Source organism: Ranitomeya imitator, chromosome 1 (assembly GCF_032444005.1).
Source record: "Ranitomeya imitator isolate aRanImi1 chromosome 1, aRanImi1.pri, whole genome shotgun sequence".
Classification (NCBI taxonomy): Eukaryota; Metazoa; Chordata; class Amphibia; order Anura; family Dendrobatidae; genus Ranitomeya; species Ranitomeya imitator.
The window spans coordinates 232,785,907-232,805,444 of NC_091282.1; the positions used below are offsets into that span (position 1 = coordinate 232,785,907).

Sequence of the window (19,538 nt, forward strand, 5' to 3'; positions counted from 1 at the left end):
GGATGGACACCAGGATTGAACCCCCTGAATGTTGCCTTGTCCTGGAAGTGTGTGGGAAAAATTGTGTCGGATTTGGTGCACCCACTGCTGGATCAAGGTCATCATCTCTTCGTAGATAACTTTCATACCAGCATCCCACTCTTCAGGGACCTCTCTGCATGAGCTACCGCAGCATGTGTTACTGTCAGCAAAACCAGATACCTCCCTAAGATGCCAACTGGGCAGCTGCTCAGAAAGGGTGAGAGCAGAGCCCAATGTAGCGATAACATGCTGGTAGTCAAGTACAAGGGCAAGAAAGATGTCCTTCACCTCTCTACATGGTTATGGCAGCACCCCAGCACTGTAAGAGGTACCTCTACATACACTCCCTGACAGAAGTTATTTCGCTTATCCATGTTATGTAAATTTAAAGCTTATAACCTGACGTTAAATTCATCCATTGGTTGTATAAATTATTCTTTTGAAAGCTGAAACCCCCCGAAATGTGGTTTAGGTTAAGAAAATAAATTGGCATCAATGCAGAAATATTGATCAGTTAACGGACACAGAATGGTCAGATTTTGGGGTATTGGCGTATTCAGGAGAAAATGTGCAACAACTTTAGTGGTTTATTTTTACTCTTTACTTTTGTGAAAATGAACAAAAAATGGGGCTAAAAGATCATTTTTGTTAAGCACCTGGGGGTTCAAAGTGCTCACCACACAGCTACATAAGTTCGTTAAAGGGTCTAGTTTCCAAAATGGGGTCACTTGTGGGGTTTTTCCAATGTTTAGGCACATCGGGGTCTCTTCAAAAGCAACATGGCGTCCACTCTCCATTCCAGCCAATTTTGCATTCAAAAAGTCAAAATGTGCTCCTTCCCTTCCGAGCCCTGCTGTGCGCCCAAACAGTGGTTTTCCCCCACATATGGGGTATCGGCGTATTCAGGAGAAATTGCTCAACAATGTTAGTCTTCCATTTTCTCCTTTTACCCTTGTGAAAATAAACAAATTGATACCATAAACCTCATAAAATGACATTGGCCAGAATTGAAAAAAATGGCCTGGTCAGGAAGTTGAAAACAGGCTTCAGGGTGAAGGGGTTAAAGTCCCTTCGAATGTAATGTGGTCACTAAAAAAAAAAAAAAAACGATTTCTAAATGTTTGAAAAATAAGAAATTGCTGGTCATGGTTTCAATAATTGTGCTGATGTAAAACTGACATGTGGTAAATGTTGTTTATTAACTTTTTGGTGTGACATATCTCTCTGGCTTAAGGGCATAAAAATTGAAACTTGCAAAATTTTTACCTAATTTCTGATTTTTTTTTTTTTTTTTTTTAAACAAACGCAAGACATAATAAACCAATGTTACCACGATCATAAAGTACAATATGTCATGAAAAAACCGTCTCCGAATCAGTGGGATCCATTGAAGTGTTCCATAGTTATTATCATAAAGTGACAGTGGTCAGAAATGTAAAATTTTGCCTAGAAGTTGAAAACAGGCTTGGGGTTGAAGGAGTTAATGTCAAAGGACCCTACCATATGAACGGATGGAAACCTATAGTAATAAACAGGCCATTTAATAACACCGCACACTGACAGACTTTTCTTGTGGGGTTTTTTTTTGTTTAAATTAAAACAATGACTAAAAATGATCTTGGTCGTTTTGTGTTGAGGCAGAGACCGTTCTGTGCAGCACACTGGTTAGCCTCATCCAGCTGGGGCATACATTCTGTAATGACCTTCACTTCTTTGTCTGCGGCAAGAGTATCGGTGGGGAAGCAGGCCAAATGTGGCCTGCGTTTGGTAGTAATGCTAGCCGGATGACTGGTGATGGTGCTGATGCTAGCAGCTCTTGTGTTCTTGGCTACTCTATGAGCTTTCTTGTGTGGGGGTTTTATACACTACCTGATCTATTGCCACTTTTATTTTACCATATATTTTGTAGAACACTATATTCTTTTGACGGTCTTTTCTCACAAATTATTCAACCCTTGCCAAATAGGACGTAACAAGAAATGCTAGGTAGGTACGTTATATAACTGGCGTTTACAAAGCAGACTTTTTTTTTTTCCCTTGCAACAAAATTCGACCCTCTTCCAAAAAATTATGGCATAAGAAATGGTCGGTAGGTATACAAATAAAAAGCCAGTGCCTGAAAGATGATGCTGCCTGTACAAATGTAAAATTTGAGAAATAAAGCAGATGTGCAAAAAAAAATTACAATTTTTGTGGTACATATGTACTTTGTGAGGTAATCTGTCGCAGTAAATGTGTTGTGGATTTTAAAGTATTTTGGATAAAAAAAAAAAAAAAATTCTCCCCTTTGAAAAAGCAATTGCTCCCGCTCGCAGCACAGACGCGTGACACTCTGCTCCCGCTCGCAGCACAGACGCGTGACACTCTGCTCCCGCTCGCAGCACAGACGCGTGACACTCTGCTCCCGCTCGCAGCACAGACGCGTGACACTCTGCTCCCGCTCGCAGCACAGACGCGTGACACTCTGCTCCCGCTCGCAGCACAGACGCGTGACACTCTGCTCCCGCTCGCAGCACAGACGCGTGACACTCTGCTCCCGCTCGCAGCACAGACGCGTGACACTCTGCTCCCGCTCGCAGCACAGACGCGTGACACTCTGCTCCCGCTCGCAGCACAGACGCGTGACACTCTGCTCCCGCTCGCAGCACAGACGCATCCGAGGGTCATTAGCATACCACATCCAATGCTCTCACATCAGATGCCACACGCTCATCTGACCCCGGCCTATCGCTATCCGTTGAGTCTTTGTAATTGCAGACTACTACTCTTATCTTCTTCACTGCTGCAGTTCTAGAACACATTACTATCTGGAATATTTCTCCAATATTTTACAGCTTTCTCTTCCTATCTATTTTGCTTTGGTGTGAACTCTGCCGTCCTCTCACAATTTTAAACAGCCCTAAAATGGCTGCTGTATTTCCTGTTGCGGCTTTAATGGAAGCTATGATAGTGCCAGCTTTGGCTGCTCTATATATTGGGATGTGATGGCTGTCGCGCATGAGGTCACGTCAGCCTTTTGTGACTGATGCTGTCTTCTGTCATGTGTACAAGAGGCTGACTTTTTTTTTTCTGCAATTGTATAGATTTGAGTCACAAATTGATCGAATTCACTGGGATGTTATTTTCATTGATATGTAATTGGTCCCTACTATATATGCAGTTTTTATACTTATTTTTTCATGTGGTAATAGTGTAAGACACGATAAACCTAACATTAGATATTCTGTTCCTTGTAAATTGCAAAATGTGAATAAGACATTAATTGCAGAGTAATATCAAAGTACAATTTAATAGCAAAATAATATTTACCGTATGTGAATGCTGGCAAAAAAAATAAATAGTACGGTATCCGCTAAGTATATTCGTAAATGTAGTATGATTATGTTTTGTTTGTTTTCCGCAGGGATATTAAAGCTGGAAATATCCTGCTAACTGAGCCTGGTCAGGTCAAATTAGCGGACTTTGGTTCTGCATCTATAGCGTCGCCTGCCAACTCCTTCGTGGGAACGCCATATTGGTAAAATGTGTTACTGTTTGTGTCATTGAATATGCGATCTTAAAGGGGCACAATCACTGTGTCTTAGGGAGGCACCATGATTTTAGTCTTGGAATTAATGCAATTAAAAAGAAATAAATAGACACAAACCCTCACCTAAAGATGTGATTATATATACATCAGTAGGTGAGGGTTTGTAAGGGTTTGTTTATTTATTTAATTAATTTTAATTGTAAGAAAATATAAGCTCACTTGGAATTTGTGGGAGAAAAAAAAGCATTGGAAAAGGCCCTTAATGGGGCAGATTATTGTATGCCGGGCATGGAGTGATGAGATGTGTGTTGATGATAAAAAGAGACTTTATAGGGAGGAGCAGCATGACCACATTACTTTACTTTGTTGGGCGAAGCATGGTGGAGGGTCCTGCAAGTTTGGGGCTGCGTTTCAGCAACTGAGATGTGGAGTTGGTCAGGATAAATGGTGTCCTCAATACTGGCAGACACTTGTCCATCATGCAAAACAAATATTGATTGGTGTTAATCTCTATTTACTTCCTTCACTATTTTTATCCGTTAATAAAAGGCTATTAACACATAACGCATTCCTACTTTGCATCTCGTTTTCCACACCTCCCTTAACGTTTGCACGGTATTGTAAATTACCAGATATCTGCAATTAGGAAGGTGATTCCACATTGAAAACCATTTCCACATGCTGTCTTGCTTTTTATCAATGCGAAAAACAAACCCTGAACTAAACTGTTGATCACCGATGTGATGGATCCGATTTTCATATGTTTTTGGCTCCGCATCCAAGTAATTTGGTGTTCATTGTTGTGTGTGTGTGTTTTTTTTAGGATGGCCCCAGAAGTTATTTTAGCAATGGATGAAGGGCAGTATGAAGGCAAGGTTGATATTTGGTCTCTCGGTATCACTTGCATTGAATTGGGTGAGTATAAATGTTGCACATTCGTTATCTGGGTCCCTTCTCAATCTGTTCCCTTGTCTATGTGCTGTGTGAAGGGCTAGACTTCTTTGCACAGCCAAATTGTGGAATATGAATGCAAGTCAGAGCAGAGGGATGGCTCCCATTCTGGAGGATAGTCGGCATGCATTCAATACACAGACCTCTATTCCGTTTAGGAGGCAGTGTATATATTACTTTATATTTCATGTAGCACCATGCAATAATGGCTGGGGAATCCAGGTAGTGATCAGTTCAAGACTTGGGCGCTGAGAAAGCGCATGTTCAGTGGTGGTGACGACTGCTCTGTATGGTTCCCTACACTTAACATAAATTTTGTAGTTATATAGATAATGAAAATAATGAATTTACCTGATGTGTTTGACAGGTCCAGGCAAAGCATTCTTCCCTAGAATGACCCAGGAGATTAAAATAATTGGATTAGGCTGCATGAGGACACTAAACACCTCTCCTTTACACATGCGACACCTCACTGTTTGCACCTGGCTCCGGCTCTTCTGCTTATGTCACTTACTTTTCCCCTTCTTTCTGATGTACAGCTGAAAGGAAACCTCCACTATTTAACATGAACGCAATGAGTGCCTTATATCACATAGCCCAGAATGAGTCGCCAACACTACAGTCTAATGAATGGTAAGTGTAGCTTTACAAATTTTTGCTGGTTCGATTAGTTTTACTCCATTTTAGTGAACTCAAAACATACAGCACAGCAGTTCGGCAGCAAATTATACTAAATTTTTTAATTCCCGTAAAAATTACCATATTAGGAATTTTTTGTCTTTTTACTCCACAGCATCTTCCTTTGGCCTCATTCACATGTCAGTTTTTTCATGTACGAGTGCTACCCGGTTTTTTTTTTCAACGATCGCATTATTACCTATGATAGTCTATGGAGTTGTTCACATGACAGTGATTTTTTTTATTTTTTATTTATTTTTTTTGTGGCCAAGTAGTTAAAACAAAATCACGTAGATGTGTACAATATTAATCCAAGTGTCAGCTCTAACTTGGAAATCAAAGTCTATGCGCTTGTGAGAAAAATCATACAGCACTCAGATGGCATATGTATGCTGGCCATTTTTCATTGTTGTAAGGTGGAGAAATGAGTTGTTTTTTTTTCCCCTAATCCTTTAAAAATAGCAAAAAGACATTCAGAAAAATCATTGACAGTGCTTTTTTTTTTTTTACGTGAAAAAACAAAAAACCTCTCTCCTGTGTGAGGCTTGTACCTCAGTATTTGTTCCATTCCTTTTTTCGGCTTACAATCAGAGGAAAAGTATAATAGAAACACGTCACCACTTCTGTATCACCGAAGCCAAAACTCCTGGTTTTGGCTTATAAATACTGAGGTAAAATACTGACCGTGTAAACGTAGCCTTAGGCTTTGGGCTACCTGCCAACTTAGGCGCAACACTTGTTCGCAGGTTGTTACTGCTACATCTCAGCTCAATGCAAGTGATTGGGGTTGCATTGTATGCAAACAGTACTGCAACATTCAAGTCGCAAAGAGTTCAACGCGGTTTGACTTCTTGCAATTTTTTTTGCTGTGGTTTCAGCGTTTTCAGTGTTACAATGCAACTCCATTCACCTGTAGTGCACTGCAAAGTAGCAGCGACACGAAGTGAACTTTTACCGCATAATAAGCATCGCAGCCAAACTTGTCATATAGCCCCAGCCTTATGTTTGACATTTTTATTTTCACCACCTCTTCAATGAATTAGCACAGAATTTGCTTTGTGATCTGCAAAGCACTTGGATATATGGATATATAAATAAAATATAGATAGATATATATTCATACACTGGTCAAATAAGATGAACAAAATCCCACATCCTAGATATCACTGAATGAAATATTCCAGTTGTAAGTGTTTATTCATTACATAGTGGAATGTGTTGAGAACCATTAAAACCTAAAAATCATCAATGTAAATCAAAACTACCGGTAATGTCCCACAGAGGTCTGGAGTTGGAATGATTCTCAAAATCAAAGTGGAAAATGAAGTTACAGGCTTATACAACTTCAGTGGAAATTCCTCAAGACAAGGAAATGATGCTCAATAGTGCGTGTGGCCTCCAAGTGCCTGTATGACCTCCCTACAATGCCTGGGCATGCTCCTGATGAGGCGGCGGAGGGTCTCCTAAGGGATCTCCTCCCAGACCTGGACTAAAGCATCCGCCAACTTCTGGACAGTCTGTGGTGCAACGTGACGTTGGTGGATGGTGCAAGAGATTATATCCTAGATGTGTTCAATTGGATTCAGGTCTGGGGAACGAGCGAGCCAGTTCATAGCTTCAATGCCTTCATCTTGCAGGAACTGCTGACACACTCCAGCCACATGAGGTCTGGCCCTGTCCTGCATTAGGAGGAACCCAGGGCCAACCGCACCAGCATATGGTCTCACAAGGCATCTGAGGATCTCATCTCGGTACCTAATGGCAGTCAGGCTACCTCTGGCGAGCACATGGAGGGTTGTGCGGCCCTCCAAAGAAATGCCACCCCACACCATTACTGACCCATTGCCAAACCAGTCATGCTGAAGGATGTTGCAGGCAGCAGATCGCTCTCCACAGCATCTACAGACTGTTACATGTGCTCAGTTTGAACCTGCTTTCATCTGTGAAGAGCACAAGGCGCCAGTGGTGAATTTGCCAATCCTGGTGTTCTGTGGCAAATGGCAAATATCCTGCACGGTGTTGGGCTGGAAGCACAACCCCCATCTGTGGACGTCGGGCACTCAAACCATCCTTATGGAATTGGTTTCTAACCATTTGTGCAGACACATGCACATTTGTGGCCTGCTAGAGGTCATTTTGCAGGGCTCTGGCAGTGCTCCTCCTGTTCCTCTTTGCACAAAGGCTGAGGTAGCGGTCCTGCTGCTGGGTTATTGTTCTCCTACGGCCCCCTCCATGTCTCCTGGTGTACTGGCCTGTCTCCTGGTAGTGTCTCCAGCCTCTGGACAGTACGCTGACAGACACAGCAAACCTTCTTGCCCCAGCACGCATTGATGTGCCATCCTGGATGAGCTGCACTACCTGAGCCACTTGTGTGGGCTGTAGAGTCCGTCTCATGCTGCCATGAGTGTGAAAGCACAACCAACATTCAAAAGTGACCAAAACATCAGCCAGAAAGCATTGGTACTGAGATGTGGTCTGTGGTCCCCACCCGCAGATCCATTAATTCATTGAATGTGTCTTGATAATTGCCAATAATTTCCACCTGTTGTCTATTCCATTTGCACAAGAGCATGTGAAATTGATTGTTAAACAGTGTTGCTTCCTAAGTGGACAGTTTGATTTCACCGAAGTTTGATTTACTTGGAGCTAAATTATATTCTTCGTGTTCCCTTTATTTTTTTGAGCTGTGTGTATATGTGTGTGTGTGTGTGTGTGTGTGTGTGTGTGTATATATATATATATATATATATATATATATATATATATATATATATATATATATATATATATATATATTATATTTGAATTTGTCAGCACAGCTATATTCCCATGCATTTCGTCAAAGTACAACATGCATGCTAAAAAGAGCTAAGCATGCATATGGTCATGACGGAAGATGAATAAGTGGTGCCCAGAGTCATTTAATGCATAATTTATTTTTTTTGCTTAAGAACAATGCTTAAATCTAGCACGTGCCAAATTTTACGTTTTTAGTGGAATTGGCAAATATTTCAAGAGGACTTGCTTTACTAAATACTTGTATTAGTCATGACCAGATATGATTATTTTGTTTCAGCTTTTCTTAGCACATTGGGGTTTGATTTTTCAGGCCTTTAAAACCGCACACAGATTGGGGCAAATTGTAAGGTGCAGAACACTTTATAAATTTGGACTGTCCTAATGCCAGAAAGTGAAATCTACATCTCCAATGCGTAGGTGCAGATTTGTGCCAAAGATTGCAACTTTTTTAATGTAAAGTTTAACAAATCTGTGTACCAGTTTGTTGGCAGTGTCCACACTTTCAAATTTTTGGGAACATGGTACAACAATCTATACGTTTGTGCAATTTGTGACTTTTTGTACAGTTTGACTTTTTACAGTTTAGTTTAAACAAGAAAAGGAGTATAAGGGTATGTGCACACGTCCGGATTTTTAGCGTTTTTTTTTTGCGGAATTTCGCTATAAAAACGCTATAATTCCGCATCAAGAACGCTAAAAATATGCATCCTATCATTTAGAATGCATTCCGGATTTTTTGTTCAGATGGATGCGTTTTTTACCGCAAAAAAAACACATTCCGCAAAAAGAACGGACATGCTCATTCTTTTTGCGGATTTTTTGTGGATTCCATAGCAAAAAGGACATTCAGGGGAAGAAAAAAAAACGCTAAAAATCCGCAAAAAAACCGTGCAAATTCCGCGCAGAAAAAAACGCGAATTTCTGGCAGAATTCTCAGGATTTTGTCAGGAAAAATACCTGACGTGTGCACATACCCTAAATCACCTGCAGCTCCATACAGCCATCCACTATAATATATAGAACCATTTCCAAAAACACAAACATTTTCCTTAACCTAAATCTTTTTGGTATGTACATAAACAATTTTGCCAAAATGTAATTGAAATAAGTACATTATGATTAAGGGAGGAGAGTTCATATTCATCTCTCATAAATCATACCAGATGAACTTTGAAATGATCCAAGTCTTCCCTAGTGGACTGGAAATACAAATGTAGAAATAGAAAAAAAATATGATTTTTTTTTTTCCCTCCTAGCAAAAATTAGTCCCAAATCTGTGTGAAGACATCTTTATATCCCCAGTCATTTTTCACATTTGTTTTTCTTTCACTCCCTTTTTCCAATCTTTCCATTGTTATTGATGTAAGTGGGCTTTGTATCTGCTTGTGAGTTGTATTTTCTTACCATGAAATGTATCAAAGAGAGCGAGAATTTACCATAAAAACGAAACCCAGAAAATACTGAGAAATAGTTTTGTTTTTTATTCCATTTCCCAAAAATCATTGTGCTGTAAATGTTGCATGTTCACTTATTCTGCAGGTCATAACGGTTATAACAACACTAACACTAAATAACCAATAAACTCACAAAAATGTGGTTTTACTTCCGTGGCCTTTTTTTCTTTTATACTTTGCTTACTTACTCTGTTTGATAAATAATATTTTTCAAAACTAAAAGCGGAAACCTCATGTCTGGTGGGATAAAGCAAGTTATTGTGACTTTTTTTTTATTTAAACACTGTCCAATCTGAAGTCTGCCGAAAAACACCGCTTTAGGACAAACTCTTCCAGAACATTTGAAACGTTTTTTTCAAACTCCTTCAGTAAACAAAATGTCTCCCAAAACTCCCCCCAAAAAGGCTTTTGACTAATTCTGGGAGCTGCTCATCTGTCTACCGACTCCAGTGCAATATGCGGCAATACTTCTGTATCTCAGGGTATTATTTTGCCATTGCGAGGAGAAAAGCTGGGGTGATAGAGGAACACCCCAGGAACAAATCCATCATGAGACTTGCTGAATATAAATGTTAAATATTTTGATACAGCAGAATATATATATATATATATATATATATATAATCTCTATATCTATATCTATCTATCTTGAGTTTTTTGCCCATCATATTGTATGTATTCTATTTTAGTTTAACCTTTTATGTTGCTTTCCTGTATTGAGATCTCTTATTGGATCAGCTGTGCATTAATTTTATTTTATTTTTTTCCAGGTCAGACTCATTCAGGGGATTTGTGGACTACTGCTTGCAGAAAATACCTCAGGAACGGCCCACATCAGCAGAGCTGCTGCGGGTAATAAACCTTCACGTTTTCTATATGTTTTAGGCCTCCATCACAAAAGTTCAGCTGTTTTTTTTTTTTTTTTTTCTTCTTTTTTGAAATATGCTTAATAAATGCACAATCCATTTCATATGCTGCTTGTTACATTTTTCTAAATTATATTGACTAGGATACAGGAATAAAAAAAAGTACCTCTAGAGCATTCTGCTTTCTTATTAAAACGCCATAAACTCCAAGAATGCCATACACTAAAACCCTGGATCGATGATAGAAAACACCCTCTCCCAGATATAGTAAGCCGTATGTGAAATATTTCCAAATAACGGTGAACATACAGTGGGTACGGAAAGTATTCAGACCCCATTAAATTTTTCACTCTTTCATTGCAACCATTTGGTAAATTCAAAAAAGTTCATTTTTTTTCTCATAGATGTACACTCTGCGCCCCATCTTGACAGAAAAAAAAACAAATATAGAAATGTTTGCAAATCTAATAAAAAAGAAAAACTTAAATATATAAGGATTCATATCCTTTGCTCAGACACTCATATTTAAGTCACGTGCTGTCCATTTCCTTGGGATCCTCCTTGAGATGGTTCTACTCCTCCATTGGATTCCAGCTATGTTTAATTAAACTGATAGGACTTGATTTGGAAAGGCACACACCTGTCTATATAAGACCTCACTGCTCACAGTGCATGTCAGACCAAATGAGAATCATGAGGTCAAAGGAACTGGCCAAGGAGCTCAGAGACAGAATTGTTGCAGGCACAGATCTGGTCAAGGTTACAACAGAATATCTGCATGACTGAAGGTTCCTAAGAGCATAGTGGCCTCCATAATCCTTAAATGGAAAAAGTTTGGAACCATCAGAAGTCTTTCTAGACCTGGCCGTCCAGCCAAACTGAGCAATCGTGAGAGAAGAGCCTTGGTGAGAGAGGTAAAGAAGAACCCCAAGATCACTGTGGCTGGGCTCATGCGACCTGCTCTAACCCCAAGATCACTGTGGCTGGGCTCATGCGACCTGCTCTAACCCCAAGATCACTGTGGCTGGGCTCATGCGACCTGCTCTAACCCCAAGATCACTGTGGCTGGGCTCATGCGACCTGCTCTAACCCCAAGATCACTGTGGCTGGGCTCATGCGACCTGCTCTAACCCCAAGATCACTGTGGCTGGGCTCCTGCGACCTGCTCTAACCCCGAGATCACTGTGGCTGGGCTCATGCGACCTGCTCTAACCCCAAGATCACTGTGGCTGGGCTCATGCGACCTGCTCTAACCCCAAGATCACTGTGGCTGAGCTCATGCGACCTTCTCATGCTGCGCATTCTTTGCCTCGGTAACAGGCCATGGAACTGCAGTGTGGTCCGTAACGTAGGCAGTGAGGAATAAACTATAAAATCTGTTTTTGAGAAGGGAGAACATTTTTAATTACAAAACTGCTTTTTACAAGCACTTTACAATTTTACCTATTTTATGAAATTGTGACAAACCGCCTAAGGCCTGACAAATGTAAATGTACGATGGGCGGTCCAGGCCTTTCTGTTGGCACCACTGTATTTTTATTACACTGGTTTAAGTCCACTCCTTGAGAGATTGAGTGCTCAGAGACTGAGAAGCCTCTTTCAAATACTTCTATCTTTGCGGTCTTCAAGATGGTTTTTCACAATAAATGCTGTGTATAGAGGCATCACTAATGGTATGTAATCACCTGGACAGAGAAAATGGTCGCTATAACAGGGCTAATTTCTCCCGTGCTAACTGTTACAATGTCAAAAATGCAAAAAATATGTTAATTAAAAAAAAAAGTTCCCTTTCATAAAAAAAAAAGGTCTAGATATATACAGATAGATGTGTGTGTTTAGAGAGAGATATATTACAAAAACTACAGCCCTTCTCCTCAACCAATTGATCTGATCTGGTTAATAAAACTTAGTATGGTTTTCATTAAAAAAATGGTTGTTGGTAGCTGCGCAGTTTCTCATGTGTGCCCCCTGTTAAATTAGAAATTCATGGGTTATTGTTTTCTTTTGTACCTTGTGGCGGGTTACATGTGTTTGTGCTTTTAGTGTGTCCATGTCCCCAAAGTAAAGAACATCCAAGAAGACATACAAGTGCTTTTCACAAAATTAGAATATCATCAAAAAGTTAATTTATTTCAGTTTTTCAATGCAAAAACTGAAACTCATATATTATATAGAGCCATTACAAACAGAGTGATCTATTCCAAATTTTTATTTCTGTTAATGTTGATGATTATGGCTTACAGTCAATGAAAACCAAAAGTCGTCATCTTAGTTAGTTGAATACTTTATAACACCAGCTTGAAAAATGATTTTAAAATCCGAAATGTTGGCCTATTGAAATGTATGTTCAGTAAATGCATTCACTACTTGGTTGGAGTTCCTTTTGCATCAATTACTATATTATTATTATTATTATTATTAATTACTGAATCAATGCCGCTTGGCATGGAGGCGATCAGCCTGTGGCACTGCTAAGGTGTTATGGAAGCCCAGGTTGCTGTAATAGCAGCCTTGAGCTCGTTTGCATTGTTGGGTCTGGGGTCTCACATCTTCTTCTTGAAAATACCCCTTAGATTCTCTATGGGGTTAAGGTCAGGCGAGTTTGCTGGCCAATCAAGCACAGTGATACTGTTGTTTTAAACCAGGTATTGGTACTTTTGGCAGTGTGGACAGGTGCCAAGTCCTGCTAGAGAATGAGATTTCCATCTCCAAAAAGCTTGTTGGCAGAGGGAATTCGTCTGTGTGGTGGCTCTTGAAGCAATGACTCCAGCAGCAGTCCACTCCTTGTAAATCTCCCCCCAATTTTTGATTGGCCGTATCTTATCCCTGTTTCTTGTGCACCTTTTTCTACTACACTTTTTCCTTCCACTCAACTTTCCATTAATATGCTTGGATACAGCACTCTGTGAATAGCCAGTATCTTTAGCAATGGCCTTTTGTGGCTCACCCTCCTTGTGGAGTGTCAGACTGCCTTCTGGACATCTGTCAAGTTAGCAGTCTTCCCCATGATTGTGGAGTCTACTGACACAAAATAAGGGGCCTTTAAAACGCTTAGGAAGCTTTGCAGGTGTTTTTTGTTAATTATTCTCATTTACTGAGATAATGACTTTTGGGTTTTCATTGGCTTTAAGCCATAATCATCAACATTAACAGAAATAAACACTTGAAATAGATCACTCTGTTTGTATTGACAAGTGTTGGGTTACCACAATACATTCTACAAAAGATGGACTCTATTGGCCCTATGAAGATTTTTATAGTGTTAAAGAAATTACACAAATAACGGTATTTTTTTTTTCTATTTCACATTGCTTTTGTTTTAGGTCTTACATTTTCCTTCCCTTTAATATTAAATATTCTGGGTGATCAGACATCCATGAACTTTTTATCCATAGGTTAATGTTAAAGTACAACATGTTATCTCAGCTAGCCCTTAGCATTTTGCTGTTCTAAATGCGTACCCACAAATCTCTCAAAAGACCTTTGGGCTATAGCCATGCAGAATTTTTCGAGGGTTTTTTTTTTTTGTGTGCAGAGCATGAAAAATTGCGTAGAAATATTTGGAAAAACGTTTCCCATACAATTTTATTGTAGCATCCCATTGCTTGTCATATGTTCAGATATTTGTTTTTTTGTTTTTTTTTTTTTAGCAATTTTTACTTTGTTTATTTCCCACCAAGGGTTTTCGAAACCTAAAGTTCATGTGACCTTTTTTGGAAGCACTTCCTGATGGAATCTGCTCAAAACGAGGCACTGTCCAATCTGAAGGCTGCAAAAAAAGAGAAATAAACCTGTTTCAGGAGAAAAACGCTTCCTGAACACTTGTAAAATCCTTTAAAATGGCTTCAGGAAACAGGAAAAAAAACTCTTCCAAATTTCCTAGTGGAAATTTTTTTTTTAATTCATGCTGGGAGACCACTGTTCCCACTCAGTGCACTTAGAAACACTGGGCTCTGTTCACACTTGTATTTGGGGCTTTTCTGTAAAGTTTTGATTGCTTTTCAGAAATGGCTTGTTCCATTGCAAACAGTTTTATGTAAACCAGAGACCATCTTTTCATTTGTGAACAGAGTAAGGGTACCGTCACACTATACGATTTACCTACGATCACGACCAGCGATATGACCTGGCCGTGATCGTAGGTAAATCGTAGTGTGGTCGCTGGGGAGCTGTCACACAGACAGGCTCTCCAGCGACCAACGATGCCGAGGTCCCTGGGTAACCAGGGTAAACATCGGGTAACTAAGCGCAGGACCGCGCTTAGTTACCCGATGTTTACCCTGGTTACAAGCGTTAAACTAAAAAATAACAAACAGCACATACTTACATTCTGGTGTCCGTCAGGTCCCTTGCAGTCTGGTTCCCGCACTCAGTGACTGCCGGCCGTAAAGTGAAAGTGAAAGCACAGCCGCTGTGCTCTGCTTTCACTTTACGGCCGGCAGTCACAGTGCGGGAAGCAGACGGCAAGGGACCTGACGGACACCAGAATGTAAGTATGTACTGTTTTTTTTTTGTTTTTTTTTTAGTTTAACGCTTGTAACCAGGGTAAACATCGGGTAACTAAGCGCGGTCCTGCGCTTAGTTAGCCGATGTTTACCCTGGTTACAAGAGAACGCATCGCTGGATCGCATCGCTAGATCGGTGTCACACACACCGATCTAGCGATGACAGCGGGAGATCCAGCGATGAAAGAAAGTTCTAAACGATCTGCTACGACGTACGATTCTCAGCCGGATCCCTGATCGCTGCTGCGTGTCAGACACAGCGATATCGTAACGATATCGCTGGAACGTCACGAATCGTACCGTCGTAGCGATCGAAATGTTATAGTGTGACGGTACCCTAATGGTGGACAGCTAAAGATTTTTCTGTTCTTTTTCAGGAAAAAAATCAACCCAGCAATAAGTATCTAGAAATATGTTACTAATATTATGTAAATGGGGAGACTTTACTTTCCTCTTTAGTGACCCTTTTGTTGTGAAAGTTTAAGTATAAAAACCCCACAATGCTATAGACCAGTGGTCCCCAGCTCCGGTCCTCAAGAGCCACCAACAGTTCATGTTTTCAGGATTTCCTTAGTATTGCACAGGTGATGCAATTATCATCTGTGCAATTTTAAGGAGATACTGAAAACACAACCTGTTGGTGGCTCTTGAGGACCGGAGTTGGGGAACAGTGCTATAGACGGTGTAAGTATGACTTTCCTCTAACAAACCTTGCGATGTTTTTCTGAAATATTGTTTTTGGCGATTAGACATTCTTCTGCACTCTGTCGCTATAGGTAGATGTAAGTAATGTGCAGTTTTAGAGGGGGGAGATTTTATCCAGTCACATGTCAAGAACAAGCTTGTCATTTTCTGGATTGGTAGAACAAGGCCTGGATTACCCACTGCAGAACCAGGTTGGGTCTGTTAGATCTTTTTTTCTATTCTACGCTTTTTTTTTTTTCTTTTTCTGTTTTGAGTTTGGCTTAAAACAATACACGAAAGACTGCACCAAACTGCAATGTGCGATCCTTTTATAATTTATGACCACACTCTCCATGGTTTGATTGTTACAAAAAATGATGATCAAAACATTACAATTTGTTGTGATGCTTCAGATGGGGATTGGGATTGTGTAAATTGAATGAACATTATATTTGGTAGAACATTTAACAAAATTCTGTACTTTTTAAAAAAAAATGATATGAAAAGCACAGATCTGGTATAACTTTTTAATTCAATTGCAATAATTTGTATGCTAAAATTAACTAAGATTTTGACCTTGTAAGTTTTGTAGTTGTTTGTAATCGTAGAATGAATGCCATTTGCTAAGATATTAGAGAGAATCTAGTGTATATTTTTCTAAATTTGGTAGATAATGTAAGATGTAAAGAAAACATAACCTCTTTAATTCTACGTTCTAGATAAGACTCCAATAGTGAACATGATGGATACAGTCACACACATAGTCGGTTAGATTGCTGTCTCATTGAAGGTCCAGTTAGACATTTCTGTCCCCATTTTAGGACATGAATGCATGTAATGCAACTTCTATTAATTGTAAAATAAAGTAATAAAACAATGTGTAAGGTGTATATAGATGTACATCAATAAGCTGAAGAAATAAAGGGGGATAAACAAACTCCAAATAAAAGCAAAAAAATATTCTATTGAAACAATTTATTAAAACAAGATGTTAACTCCATAAGTAACTTGCACTTATCTTGGATTTTAGCATGACTTTGTGCGCAGAGAGAGGCCGACACGAGTCCTTATAGATTTGATTCAGAGGACTAAAGATGCTGTGAGAGACCTGGACAATTTACAGTACAGGAAAATGAAGAAAATACTCTTTCAGGAATCACGAAATGGTCCATTGAATGAGTCTCAGGAAGATGACGAGGTAAGAAATAAAAATAATAATGCATGTAGTTACAATTTTTTTGTTTTGTGTATTGTATATGTCCACTATACACACATACAGATGCTGTTGTGGCCAAAAGTATTGACACCCCTGCAATTCTGTCAGATAATACTCATTTTCTTCCTAAAAATGATTGCAATCACAAATTCTTTGGTATTGTCTTCATTTAATTTGTCTTAAATGAAAAAAACACAAAAGAGAATGAAGCAAAAAGCAAAACATAGATCATTTCACACAAAACTCCAAAAATGGGCCAGACAAAAGTATTGGCACCCTCAGCCTAATACTTAATCGCACAACCTTTAGCCAAAATAACTGTGACCAACCGCTTCCGGTAACCATCAATGAGTTTCTTCCAATGCTCTGCTGGAATTATAGACCATTCTTCTTTGGCAAACGGCTCCAGGTCCCTGATGTTTGAAGGGTGCCTTCTCCAAACTGCCATTTTTAGATCTCTCCACAGGTGTTCTATGGAATTTAGATCTGGACTCATTGCTGGCCACCTTAGAAGTCTCCAGTGCTTTCTCTCAAACCATTTTCTAGTGCTTTTTGAAGTGTGTTTTGGGTCATTGTCCTGCTGGAAGACCCATGACCTCTGAGGGAGACCCAGCTTTCTCACACTGGGCCCTACCTTATGCTGCAAAATTTGTTGGTAGTCTTCAAACTTCATAATGCCAGGCACACGGTCAAGCAGTCCAGTGCCAGAGGCAGCAAGGCAACCCCAAAACATCAGGGAACCTCCGCCATGTTTGACTGTAGGGACCGTGTTCTTTTCTTTGAATGCGTCTTTTTTTCTCCTGTAAACTCTGTGGATGCCTTTGCCAAAAAGCTCTATTTCTGTCTCATCTGACCAGAGAACATTCTTCCAAAATATTTTAGGCTTTTTCAGGTAAGTTTTGGCAAACTCCAGTCAGGCTTTTTTATGTCTTGGGGTAAGAAGTGGGGTCTTCCTGGGTCTCCAACCATACAGTCCCGTTTCATTCAGACGCCGATGGATAGTTAGGGTTGACACTGTTGTACCCTCGGACTGCAGGGCAGCTTGAACTTGTTTAGATGTTAGTCGAGGTTCTTTATCCAACATCCGCACAATCTTGCGTTGAAATCTCTTGTCAATTTCTCCTTTCCGTCCACATCTAGGGAGGTTAGCCACAGTGCCATGGGCTTTAAACTTCTTGATGACACTGCGCATGGTAGACACAGGAACATTCAGGTCTTTGGAGATGGACTTGTAGCCTTGAGATTGCTCATGCTTCCTCACAATTTGGTTTCTCAAGTCCTCAGACAGTTCTTTGGTCTTCTTTCTTTTCTCCATGCTCAATGTGGTACACACAAGGACACAGGACAGAGGTTGAGTCAACTTTAATCCATGTCAACTGGCTGCAAGTGTGATTAAGGGTACCGTCACACAGTGCAATTTTCATCGCTACAACGGTACGATCCGTGACGCTCCAGCATCGTAACAATATCGCTCCAGCGTCGTAGACTGCTGTCACACTTTGCAATCTACGACGCTGGAGCGATAATTTCATGACGTATGTGCGATGTAGAAGCCGTTGGTTACTATGCGCACATCGTATACGATATATGTTACACCATGCGATCATGCCGCCACAGCGGGACACTAGACGACGAAAGAAAGTTTCAAACGATCTGCTACGACGTACGATTCTCAGCGGGGTCCCTGATCGCAGGAGCGTGTCAGACACTGCGATATCGTAACTATATCGCTCGAACGTCACGAATCGTGCCGTCGTAGCGATCAAAATTGCACTGTGTGACGGTACCCTTAGTTATTGCCAACACCTGTTAGGTGCCACAGGTAAGTTACATTTGCTGTTAATCACACAAATTAGAGAAGCATCACATGATTTTTCGAACAGTGGCAATACTTTTGTCCACCCCCTTTTTTATGTTTGGCGTGGGATCATTTCCAATTTGGCTTTAGGACAATTCTTTTTGTGTTTTTTCATTTAAGACAAATTAAATGAAGATAATAACAAAGAATTTGTGTTTGCAATCATTTTCAGGAAGAAGCTGAGTATTGTCTGACAGAATTGCAGGGGTGTCAATACATGTGGCCACAACTGTAGATTGTGTGTGTGTGTATGTATATATATAGAGAGAGAGAGAGACCCAAGTCTAGATCTCTATGTATGTATACAGATAAAATATATATATATATATATATATATATATATATATATATATATATATATATATATATATACATATATATACATATATATACATATATATACATATATATATATATATATATATATATATATATATATATATATATATATATATATATATATATATATATATATATATATATATATATACATACATGTCTAAGAGTCACTTCTGTCTGTCTGTCACGGATATTCATTGGTCGCGGCCTCTGTCTGTCATGGAAATCCAAGTCACTGATTGGTCATCGCAGCAAAACAGCCACGACCAATCAGCGACGGGCACAGTCCAGAAGAAAATGGCCGCTCCTTACTCCCCGCAGTCAGTGCCCGGATCCCGCATACTCCCCTCCAGTCACCGCTCACACAGGGTTAATGCCGGCAGTAACGGACCGCGTTATGCTGCGGGTAACGCTCTCCGTAACCGCTGCTATTAACCCTGTGTGTCCCCAACTTTTTACTATTGATGCTGCCTATGCCATTCTCACCCTCCATAGTCTGCCGAGCCGCACGCGCCTGCCACCATTTTCCATTCCCGGCGATGCATTGCGAAATTACCCAGAAGACTTAGCGGTCTCGCGAGACCGCTAAGTCATCTGGGTAATTTCGCAATGCATCCTGGGAACAACGGAAGATGGCG

The 19,538-nt window shown here is 40.1% G+C and overlaps 1 protein-coding gene across 6 annotated transcripts in view; it reads left to right on the forward strand.

Annotated features, from left to right (window-relative positions):
• Positions 1-19,538, forward strand: part of TAOK3 (TAO kinase 3) — a 308,043-nt gene that overhangs the window by 154,766 nt on the left and 133,739 nt on the right. For all 6 annotated transcript variants that reach the window (XM_069754530.1, XM_069754547.1, XM_069754558.1 and 3 more), the window contains 5 exons: positions 3,425-3,538; positions 4,374-4,465; positions 5,041-5,134; positions 10,203-10,284; positions 16,518-16,685. In XM_069754530.1, the coding sequence (XP_069610631.1) occupies positions 3,425-3,538; positions 4,374-4,465; positions 5,041-5,134; positions 10,203-10,284; positions 16,518-16,685 (550 nt within the window). The remainder of the gene's footprint in view (positions 1-3,424; positions 3,539-4,373; positions 4,466-5,040; positions 5,135-10,202; positions 10,285-16,517; positions 16,686-19,538) is intronic.